The 11,013-nt window shown below is 35.9% G+C and overlaps 2 protein-coding genes across 2 annotated transcripts; both read left to right on the plus strand.

Annotated features, from left to right (window-relative positions):
- The first annotated feature begins 418 nt into the window (after positions 1–418).
- Positions 419–3,500, plus strand: LOC111609411 (cystatin-like). The gene is made up of 5 exons (XM_023337748.1): positions 419–527; positions 647–789; positions 2,212–2,363; positions 2,448–2,549; positions 2,640–3,500. The coding sequence occupies exons 2-5, from the start codon at positions 702–704 to the stop codon at positions 2,733–2,735; spliced, it is 438 nt and encodes a 145-aa protein (XP_023193516.1). The 5' UTR covers positions 419–527; positions 647–701; the 3' UTR covers positions 2,736–3,500.
- A 3,893-nt stretch (positions 3,501–7,393) lies between these two features.
- Positions 7,394–10,927, plus strand: LOC111609413 (cystatin-like). Its single transcript, XM_023337750.1, has 5 exons — positions 7,394–7,479; positions 7,600–7,742; positions 10,269–10,402; positions 10,487–10,588; positions 10,679–10,927. The coding sequence occupies exons 2-5, from the start codon at positions 7,655–7,657 to the stop codon at positions 10,772–10,774; spliced, it is 420 nt and encodes a 139-aa protein (XP_023193518.1). The 5' UTR covers positions 7,394–7,479; positions 7,600–7,654; the 3' UTR covers positions 10,775–10,927.
- The last annotated feature ends 86 nt before the right edge of the window (positions 10,928–11,013 follow it).

An 11,013-nucleotide genomic window follows, 5' to 3' on the forward strand; every position in this document is an offset into this window, starting at 1 on the left:
TGGGAAACATTTAGTTTGAAGCTAAATATTAGCTAATATTTCCATGTTTGCTGCTGAAAGAGACCGATGGTCTGACCAAAAGAGAATTTTTGAAGAATTTTAGTTTTTCAGGAGGCAAATCAAAACTCAAAGAATATTGTCTGCCCCAACAAGCACTGCACTCCAAATACACTAAAACAAATGTCTATCGTTCTCCATTCACTCACTGTGTACAGCAACAGATTTTTGCTCAACAATAAAAAAGCTAATTGTAGGCACACCCCCACAGACATGGCACTAACAGATGACATGCCCACATATACAACATGAAGATTCCTGAATAACTGCAGGGAAACATCACCAGACATCCACTCTGCAGTTTGCCTCCAATCGTGTCACTCCCACGCAGTAGGTGGGTGTGGTCTTCACTGACTGGTTGAACATAATAAAGTCTGAATGCTGACACACACACATTCACTCAGAGAACACAGAAGCCGTTTCACTCTTCCTCTGCTCCATTTTCCCCCATCTGAAGAAACACCTATAAGGTTGGTGTTGGACATTTTACAGTTAGTAATCAATATTTAACTGTTTTTCTTCTGTTCTGTTGTATTTAATGGTTTCTTTTTTATGTTTTGTTCCTTTAAAATGGACGTGGACTTTTCAGTATCTTGGGAAGTTCTTGGGATCGTCTGTAGCTGACAAGTTGTTGGAAAGCAAATATGTCTCTGCCATTGTCCTTGCTGATATGTCTGTCAGTCTTCCAGCTGTGTTTGGGAGCTCAGCCTGTGGAGGAAGTCATTACACAAAGTAAGAAGAGATATGAATGCAATGTGTCCTGAATAGACATGTTTAATTTTGAAACATAATATAGTGTGAAAAATGTAAACATATCAAAACAAAGTTTAGAGTTTGATGAGTTTCAACTGTTCAGCCATGAAAATCATTGCCAACAGTCGAGAAACAAATCAAACATCAAAAGGTAACTTTGTGGTTTCATGTAAACATTCTGACACATCGTCAAATGTAAGAGCTAACTTACTAAATCATGTTTTCTCTTTCTTTTTTTAAAAGAACAAACTGTATTAGATAACAAAGAAGCTAGTTTGTTTCCATCAGTCTGTGAAACCCTTTCGTGATCACAGAGAATCTAAGTTAATGGTAACAAAATTGTCTTTAAATTTAAAGACAATAATATGATTCTGCAAAAAGAAAGGACCTGTTGTTCTAAAACTGTGTGGCTTGCTGACTTCATGGTCAAATACATTGTGTGTTTGTGGACTTATTCCACAGCTGATGACTCCTCACTGCAGTACGGTTGAGTACAGTGAGTCAGAAGTTTTGCCTCAGCTACAAATCAGATTAATTTATCATTGTCAAAGTGCTGTGTATTTTGGCAGATGGGACGCTAGTTTTGGAAAAAGGAAATAAGATGGTGCAGCTAATTAGCAGGACTTTAAATTGTATGTATGAAGGGTTCCTTTTTGGTAGTCTAATACCTTACCATGTCTTAATAGGTTTGGGATTTTACTTTAGTGGAATCACATATGATTTGTGCAGTTAATCAAATTCAAATCCAAAATAAAGCTTTATGAAATGTCTTGTTTGCTTCTTTGTTCCAAAGTTCTGATTAGCAAAAGTGCTGAATAAAGAAGTACAAAGTTGGATGTGATCAACACCCAGTTCTTCAGATTGCCATTAGTCATGAGAATTTGTTTTGGACTGGGTGGGGATGGAACATACAAGAGCTGCTAGCTGCCAGTACAAACAAGTCCTTCCACCTTTAAGAAGGTGGAAGTCACAAGAATTGTGTGAATTTGAAATAATCATGTCAACACCAGTTATATGTATGAGAGAATTCACAACATGAATAAAAAAAGTGGTAAAATCAATGGAAAAAATACTCACAGGATCCAATCAAAACACTCCACTAGAAAATTTACAATTCTCCTGTAGCTCTGATGGTTTGTTTATGGTTGTTGTCCTGCTGTAAGGAGATCATTTTAAATTTCCTATTTCATTGTGTAAAAGAGATTCTATGATGTGAAATAAAGCCACTGCACTGCTGGTCACAATGGGCAGAATGCTGAGAATCCTTCTTGCCCTTTCTTTGACCCTACAAACTGATTCAAGCTTGATAGTTTTTGTTTCTATTCTGTGATCTTTTTTAAAATTTTTTTTTATTTTTACTGATATACTTTATGTTACAGTCGACATACCTTTGTCTTTCAGAAAAAGTGCATCTTTTAGGGGCTTGGACAGAAAGACTTCCTGAGTCGAAAGATGTTCAGAAGGCGGCTCAATATGCTGTAGAAATGTTCAACAAAAATTCAAAGGACGAGGTGTTGTTCAAGCTGGTCTCAATTAACAGTGCTAAGTCCCAGGTTGGACTGATTTTCCTTAAAACAATATAATGTACCCTATTAAAACATACTTATAATCACTGTTTTATCTGGTTCTATCTGCAGGTAACCAATAGGATCAACTTTAAAATCGACGCAATCCTCGGAAGAACCAAATGTCCTATGATGGAAAACCTTGACTTGAAAAGCTGCATTTTGGATGAAGAGGTAAATCTGTTCACCCTCTGTTCTTTATAGAACCATTAAGAAAATGTATCAATTTCCATTCAACACATATTGTCGTCTTCTCTTTCACAGCAACTACAGTGCCAGTTTGTTGTGACTTTAGACCCCGGCAACGAGGAACATGAGCTGAAAACCAAGAAATGCCATGAAGTTGCAAAGAAGGCTTAATTCTTTTTTACAGTGTCAAGATAACCTGAGATCATCCCATTATTTCCATGCTGGAGATTTTAGGTTAACAGTCACAATACATTAAGTTACATTTATAATTAATTACACAAAGTAGCATCTATAACTAGGGGTAAAATCAAACTTCAATAAAATCAGTGAGGTTTGTGTGTTTCCTTTGTGTCATTCAAACTTTACTTTTAAATTATATTTCCGTTTGTATTTAATCAAAAGAAATCATAGTCAGGCAGAGAGAGAGAGATAGTTGCCACGCCATGACACAGGAACAGCAGGCTTTCTGATAAGATGAAGAAAGTCTCCAGCCTGAAGATTTATAAAAACAAATGAGACTATTCCTTATTTCAATGTGTAACATAGTTAAAATGATTCAGGTTAAATCCTGATAAAATGCACCATCTGCTGGTTAAACGGGGTATTGCATTCACCCTAGAAAGAGCGGGGTATTACGGGTAATCCTCAGAGCCATGAGGATCACTGTCGAGGTAACGTGTCTCTGCGATGTGATAAAGAAATATTATTTATAAAATATGTGTATGGTTTTCGTTTTTGCATATTATTGAAATATGCTTAATTCATGTTATGCTAGCTTTGCTATTATATTGTTTTTGTTGCGTTATAGACATGTTTAGTTCGTGTGAAAGTGTGGCGGGATTTTCCCACGCGGTAACATTATGGCTCCTCCTTGCAGGAGTCTTTCATGCCAGAGACTGACTTTACCTCGGTGCCCATGTGTGAAATGCAGGTATGTTTCACTAAATCTCTGTAGCAGATGGCTAATATAAGGCAGTTTTATATTAATAGTTTTATATAGATATGGTTAATGTTTTTGCATTGTTCCAAGATGCAAGTTTGTATAAGCTAAAATATAAAAATGGCATCTAGTAAATAAAATGTCAGCATTTTATTTTATTTTTCAGAGCGTTTTAATTAATTGTGTTACTTTCTTTAAAAAGGACACTCACTGGTTGTTCCTTTGATGTAAACCAAATCCACTATACAATCACTGTAATTTTCAATTATTTTATTTTGGTTACTGTATGATGGGTAATCCTGAGAGCCATGAGGATCACTGTCGAGGAGTCTTTCATGCCAGAGACTGACTTTACCTCGGTGCCCATGTGTGAAATGCAGGTGGAGAATTAAAGAAAACAACTGATGCCAGATTGAGTTCCTTGTCGTTCATTTCTGCACCAAGAGAAGCCACCAGAACCGCATAGGCCACAAATGCAAGAAAGTTTTAAAGAAAAAAGTCTAAACAAATTGAGTATTTGAATAAAACTGAAAGCAAAAATACTTATACTGATAATGTTTTCTCTTGAAAGAATGAACAACTGTAACTTTAGTTTCAAACAATAAGAATATTGGATGATTCCTGTTTTCTTGTCAGAAGAACACCTATAATTACTCACATGATGATTATAATAAAAGTAACTAATAAAGCATGGTTAGCATAATATTATAAATGACTATATGACTATATATATATATGACTGCTAAATCAGAAGCTAGAGAGGTTATAGATGTGATTTTGATAATGAACTTTAAATGATGTAAAATGTGTAACTGAAATTAGAGATCACTGATGTTGTGTTGGAGGTAGATAGCAGGTGAAGGTATTAGGGAAAATAGGAAATAAAAGAAGAGCAGAGATGACCAACACCTCAGAGTTAGCTGATTTGGATTTTGATTGTTGCAACTCAAACTGTTGAAAGAAAAAGGTGGAAAACATTTCATAGATTGCTTTTAGCCCAAAACTATATGTAAAACAACACCCTTGGGACTCGCCGAAGTCACTAAACCCAACCTGGTTCAGTAACAAGTGCAGGTTGTAACAAAGACAAGGAATGACAGTTAACGTGTGTGGTCTGTGAAACTAGCTGTATGCAGGCTGCTCAGTCTGACTAACTCACAGGGGGAAAAAAGGTGAGGCACCTGGATGGAGGTCGTCAGGAACCAGGTGAGTTTTTCTCGACAGGCCAGTTTAAACAGATTTTACCTCAGTTCTGGAAAGGGAAGTATCCAGCAGATTTTGATTTGTGATTGGTTTTAAGAAACCTTTAAGACACACCCTAACATGTTGCACCTAATTAAATGGAAATAGTAAAACTGGGTGCAGATAATTTTTTTGGGAGAACAATCAAAAGCTCATACATTTAGCTTTTATAACTGTTGGTAAATAAGGATTAAATAAACGTTGATCTAACCTTTATCTGGTTTTTGTGACTTTTTTGTACAATTGTAGTGTTTATTTTAACACTACCCTAACCCATTGATGGTGCAATAATACTCCCCCAACCAAATAACACCAACAACAACAAAATCCTAGATAAAAGGGATCGAGACTGGCAGCTTCTGAGAATATCAAGATCTGAAATATTTCGACATATCAAACAGTAACAATTGTGTGTGATGGAATCTCAGAACTGGTACAACCGTGGTTGTGAAATGATACAAAGTGGATATTTGAAAAGAAAGTTAAACATCTCCAAGACAGTGTTCATCCTTCAAGCCAATCTGAACCACCAATAAAGGACCCCAGATTTGTCTTGGGCTTTTACATTTTCAAAATTTCTGGAATTATTACCCCAACTTCAATTAGGCGCAATAAAATTAATATTTCAGACCAAATCTTATTCATAGTGAACTTCTTCTGTTGTTTCTAAGATCAAAAACAAAAGGACAGCACAAGAAACAGGAAAAATATGATTTTAGTCATGGAGATTCTTTTCAGATGTTCATCACCTAAATCAGCGTCTCTGGATCTTTACCAGAACGTAAAGCCACACTGTATTTTTCCATTTCTCACAGAAGAGTGAGCTCCTGATTCCATGTTTAAATATCTATCTGGTTTCATGGTGACTAAATATAATTCATATTGGTTAAAATGTTGGGGGAAAATTATCCTCACTGTTTTATAACATGAGGTTGTCGGGCAGGCAGTTTTAAAATTGTTTCTCTTTGTTGCTCAATGGATACTTTTCAGATTTCTACTTTAAAAGTTCTGGAAGACCATATCTGTTTTCTTTCCACTTTATCTTTCCACTTTTGCTACTTTGTGAATAAATTGCTTAAACTCCCAACGTCACACTGTAGTTTGTTACTGTGATGTGATTAAACCTGTAAATGTTCCACAGATGTTAATGCAAGATTAACTATGTGGACAGAAGGAAGTGCTGCGGTATCTATGAAAATGTTAAGGCATTGTGGAAGTAAAAATACTTTGAACAAATACAAATCAGCAAATGTTTTCATTACAACAAAATACACAAACAGATTTGTGATGTTTGGTACGTTACAGTCTTACACTGACAATGTTTACCTCATTTCAGCATTTATCTACTCTACTTGTTTTACCGTTTGACTTTTAATGGCCTCTAAGCTTGTGAAACACAAATACATAATACATGAAATGAATCATATATTTTATTTTACCAGACAGAGATGTGAAACCTTCTAAATTCCACACAAATTTTTAATGAAATTTTTATGACACCTAATCTTCATCTGTTCTACCTGATAAATACTGACCGATTCTAATATAAATTTGTGGTGTGCTATCTGTATTTAAACTTAGAGAAGTAACAACACAAAAAGGTTATATTTGTCACTTTTTAATTCAGCAAGTCTCTGAAATAAACATATTTGCAACAAAATGTATGACTGAATACTTCACAGTTTTTCTTAAAAAAAACCTCAAGTTTATGGAAAAGAGCTGTAAATTTTAATTGTTCTTTAGGACAAAACAGAATTCTGTGCAGTATCATATGTGTTTTTTTATGTTTTTTTCCAAACTCTTTTTCATAGCCTAAATGTTATGAAACAATATGTTGTTCAAATGTTTAGAGTTCCTCAGAGATACTTTTTCTTCCTTTCAAATGTAGGTTAAAATGATGTCTGGCCCCACCAAGATGCCAACAAATGTAATTGCACCTTTAAGCACATCTGTGACAGACAGATGAAAATATTAATGCAGTGTCGATGCAGCACTTGTAAAGTTAAGGATTTTTAACGTAGCTCCCATTAAATTTCATTCTACTTAATTTTAGATGGTTTCCCGACATTTGAATGTTTAATCAAGATGACCCAACATGTCAATTCTTGGTTTTGAGCAAAACAATCCACACCCGGCAAATGTGATCTCAACTACTATTGAAAAAAGTTATAACTGTGCTACAAAGGTGGACTTTGATCTGCAGGCTTTCTACTGTCAGTACACTAGTACATTCCCACTACTTTGTCCTAGAGAGAAGTTAAGACAGATGCGTTTGTTCTTTAGCATTTATAAATGTACCTTTTGTCTAAAGAATTCCCATTTAGACTTTTTGGCAATGGCAACAATAGGTTTTCTACACACATGAAATGCGTTTTTGCCACTTGCCTCCAAAATTTTGTGCTTTTGGACAATACCCATTGCTCATGACATGCCCAGACATGCCCACATATACAACATGAAGTTTCCTGAATAACTGCAGCAGGGAAACATCACCAGACATCCACTTTGCAGTTTGCCTCCAATGCTCACCAAGGCTGCTCATGGCTTAGAAGTATGCATGGTGTCACTCCTAGGCAGTAGGTGGGTGTGGTCTTCACTGACTGGTTGAACATAATAAAGTCTGAATGCTGACACACACACACACACACACGCACACACACATTCACTCAGAGAACACAAAAGCTGTTTCACTCTTCCTTTGCATTTTCCCCCAGCTGAAGAAACATCTATAAGGTTGGTGTTGGACTTTTTACAGTTGTAATCAATATCTAACTGTTTTTCTTCTGTTCTGTTGTATTTAATAGTTTCTTTTATTCATGTTTCATTCCTTTAAAATGGACCTGGACTCATCAGAATCTTGCAAATGTCCTGGGAACGTCTGTAGCTGACAAGTTGTTGGAAAGCAAATATGTCTCTGCCATTGTCCTTGCTGATATGTCTGTCAGTCTTCCAGCTGTGTTTGGGAGCTCAGCCTGAGAAGAGATTCCTTACAAAACGTAAGTAGAGATATAGATGCAATGTGTTCTGAATAGACCTGTTTAGTTATGTAACACAATAAAGTGGTGAAATGTAAGCATTTCAAAACTAAGTTTAGAGTTTGATGAGTTTTACCTGTTCAGCCATGAACATTAACAAAGCACAATTACAAATTACAAAAAACGCTACAACATTAACAAAACGGAAGAGGTATATCCCAGTGAGACTTGAGAAATCGCTGATTGGACAACAGGTAGGAATACGTATACGCTGAGTCCTACTTACGTCGCCGCCATCTTGAAAGTGGCAGTGGAGAGAACGTGCTGTGTGGACTAGTTTCAACCATTTTACAGTACAAAGTGTACCCACTGCCTTTATCCTTCGCAGGTAAGAATTAAAGATAATAGTAACGTGAATTTACGAGCATAATTTCTTGACTTTATGGCTCGTACTGTGCATTTCCGTGGTGAAACAAACTTCTAAACAACAGAGAAGTATTTCCTTTGTAACTAAATTGCCCCAGTTACCTACTCTGATGTTTTTTATTTTTAGTTTAGCTAACGTTTTTTTATACTGTGTTGTTTTTCTAAAGAGAGAGGCAATTAGAAACCTGCAACGAGCGCTTTTGCCGTTTGTGTATTGTTGCCATGGATAAGTAGAAGCTTGCAAGACAAGTTGCGGTTTGTCTGTGGTCAAACATGGTTACTTTAAGGTACTGTGAAAGTCAGCAGAAAAAGACGAAAAACTAATTTGAGTCTTGTTTTCTTCTCAATGTCTTCCAATCAAAACCAAAAATACAATGTAGGACAACCGTTGGTGTCTTCTCACCTCACATCCTCCCCTTCATAATAAGAGTATACATTCGGGTGTGAAATATTTACATTGTATCCACCACAGTACGTCAGTTGTCTGTAAGATGTTTCTTATAATTTATGTAGATTAAAATAATTGGTTTGATATAAGAGCGAACCTGAAAGTTCATTAATCCAGAGAGCAGTGCGGAGACCCGGGGATTTCGTCAGGACAGGTCCATAAAGATCAGAGCTTTAGCTGTTTTTCTTCAGACTTCTGTCTGACAGGTCATCTCCACAATGTCTGTGTTTAGATGCTAAGTCAATGAATGCCCCGATATGGTGATGATATATTTTTTTTGTCTGAATGTGAATGAATCAGGGATGTATTTTCTATTACACTGTTAAATCATTTTTATCATTCGCCTTAACCTGTGGCTGGCCAGATGTCTCAGAAGGCCCAGTCACTGAATTGCTCCCAGCTTGACCAGCAGACTGAACCCCTGCCTGTACAATATAAATAAATTTGTAATGCACTGTAGACTTCTTTCTTTCATTTTTTGTGTATTTTAAGTGAAATATCTCAATTTGAACCAACCAACCAACCAACCAACACCCTTGTCCCTAGTGGGGTCAGGAGGGGTGCTGGTGCTTATCTCCAGCTAACGTTCTGGGCGAGAGGCGGGGTACACCCTGGACAGGTCGCCAGTATTATGACAGTTTAAGAAATTAAAAATAATTTAGTCTGTTAGATTTTGTTCACACTACTGACTAGAGCACAGTTGACATATTACACTGTAATAAATATATTTTTTTAAAGTACAAATATGTAGCTAAAGATTGACAACTACTATCAAAGTTTGTCTTTTTAATAAAATGCTTAAAAATGTTAATGAAGTTGCGTTTTTTTTATTCATATCTTGAATTTGCAAATGCACATTGATTTATGGAATTGTGTTAATATGTTCATGAATACACCACTGTAAAGGTGTGTGTGTGTGTTCATCAATTAAAACAATTTATCAGAATCAGCTGTATCAAATGTAATTATTGTGCCCCAAAACAATTAAATAATCACATCAAAAAGTTTGAAATGTTGTTCTTAGTTGTTTTTTTTTCTTTATTCCTAAATATAATAGTGTCACTGACATAATCGGTTGTGTCAGTGATATTCATTAACTTAAAATACTTTGCAGAACGGCACTTTAGAGAGTTCGGCCCATTTAGTTGTAATAGCTTTCAATATGGCGGACGCTATAGGGTATTACAACAACGGGCTGACAACTGTCGTCCAATCAACGATATTTCAGGTCTCCAACTTGGACATACCTTGTTCGTTTTGTTAATGTCGTGGTGTTTTTGAATTTGTAATTGTGCTTTCTTAATGTTGTTGTGTTTTATAATTTGTTGAAGTGGTTTGCACCTCTGGGCCACAGTAAAAAAAAAAGGGGTAAAATAACTGGAAACATTCTCATCGGAAACAATCAAAACACTCTATTAGAAAGTTTACAATTCTCCTGTAGCTCCGATAGTTTGTTTATGGTTGTTGTCCTGCTGTAAGGTGACGGTTTTAAATTTCCTGTTTCATTGTCCTGTGATGTGAAATAAAGCCACTGTACTGCTGATCAGAATGGGCAGAATGATAAGACTCCTTCTTGCCTTTTCTTTGACCCTGCAAACGGATTCTGGTGAACAGTTTTTGTCACTATTCTGTGATTTTGTTTAAATGTTTACTGATAAAAGTGCATCTTTTAGAGCATTGGTCTGAAAAACCTACTGAGTCAGAAGATGTTCAGAAGGCCGTTGAATTTGCTGTGGAAAGGTTCAACAAAAAAGCAAAGGGCAAGATGTTCTTCAAGCTGGTCTCAATTAACAGTGCTAAATCCCAGGTTGGACTGATCTTTCTTAAAACAAATTAATGTACCGTATCTAAACATACTTCCAATCACTGTTTTGTCTGGTTATTTCTGCAGGAAAGCAGTAAGATCAAGTATAAAATCGACGCAGTCTTCGAAAGAACCAAATGTCCTGAGGGGAAAAACCATGATGTGAAAAGCTGCATTTTGGAAAAACAGGTAAATCTGTTCACCCTCTGTTCTTCATGTAACCATTAAGGAAAAGTTTCAATTTTCATTCAGCACTTATTGTCGTCTTCTCTTTCACAGCAACTATTGTGCCAATTTGTTGTGTCTTTGAACCCCCGCAAGAGCAAATATGACCTGAAATCCAAAAAATGCCACGAAGTTGCAGAGGAGGCTTAATTCTTTTTTTACAGTGTCAAGATAACCTGAGATCATCCCATTACTTCCATGCTGAAGATTTTAGGTTAACAGTCACAATACATGAAGTTACATTTATAATTAATTACACAAAGTAGCATCTATAACTAGGGGTAAAATCAAACTTCAATAAAATCAGTGAGGTTGTGTGTTTCTTTTGTCTCATGCAAACTTTACTTTTAAATTCTATTTCTTTTTTAATTTAATCATAAAAAATCATA

The sequence above is a fragment of the Xiphophorus maculatus genome, chromosome 8 (assembly GCF_002775205.1).
Source record: "Xiphophorus maculatus strain JP 163 A chromosome 8, X_maculatus-5.0-male, whole genome shotgun sequence".
Lineage (NCBI taxonomy): Eukaryota > Metazoa > Chordata > Actinopteri > Cyprinodontiformes > Poeciliidae > Xiphophorus > Xiphophorus maculatus.

Coding starts and splice junctions, on each gene's coding strand:
- LOC111609411 (XM_023337748.1), top strand. CDS start 702: ATGTCTCTGCCATTGTCCTTGCTGATATGTCTGTCAGTCTTCCAGCTG. Junction 790..2,211: donor GGAGGAAGTCATTACACAAA/GTAAGAAGAGAT, acceptor TTTGTCTTTCAG/AAAAAGTGCATCTTTTAGGG. Junction 2,364..2,447: donor TTAACAGTGCTAAGTCCCAG/GTTGGACTGATT, acceptor TTCTATCTGCAG/GTAACCAATAGGATCAACTT.
- LOC111609413 (XM_023337750.1), top strand. CDS start 7,655: ATGTCTCTGCCATTGTCCTTGCTGATATGTCTGTCAGTCTTCCAGCTG. Junction 7,743..10,268: donor GAAGAGATTCCTTACAAAAC/GTAAGTAGAGAT, acceptor TGCATCTTTTAG/AGCATTGGTCTGAAAAACCT. Junction 10,589..10,678: donor GCTGCATTTTGGAAAAACAG/GTAAATCTGTTC, acceptor TCTCTTTCACAG/CAACTATTGTGCCAATTTGT.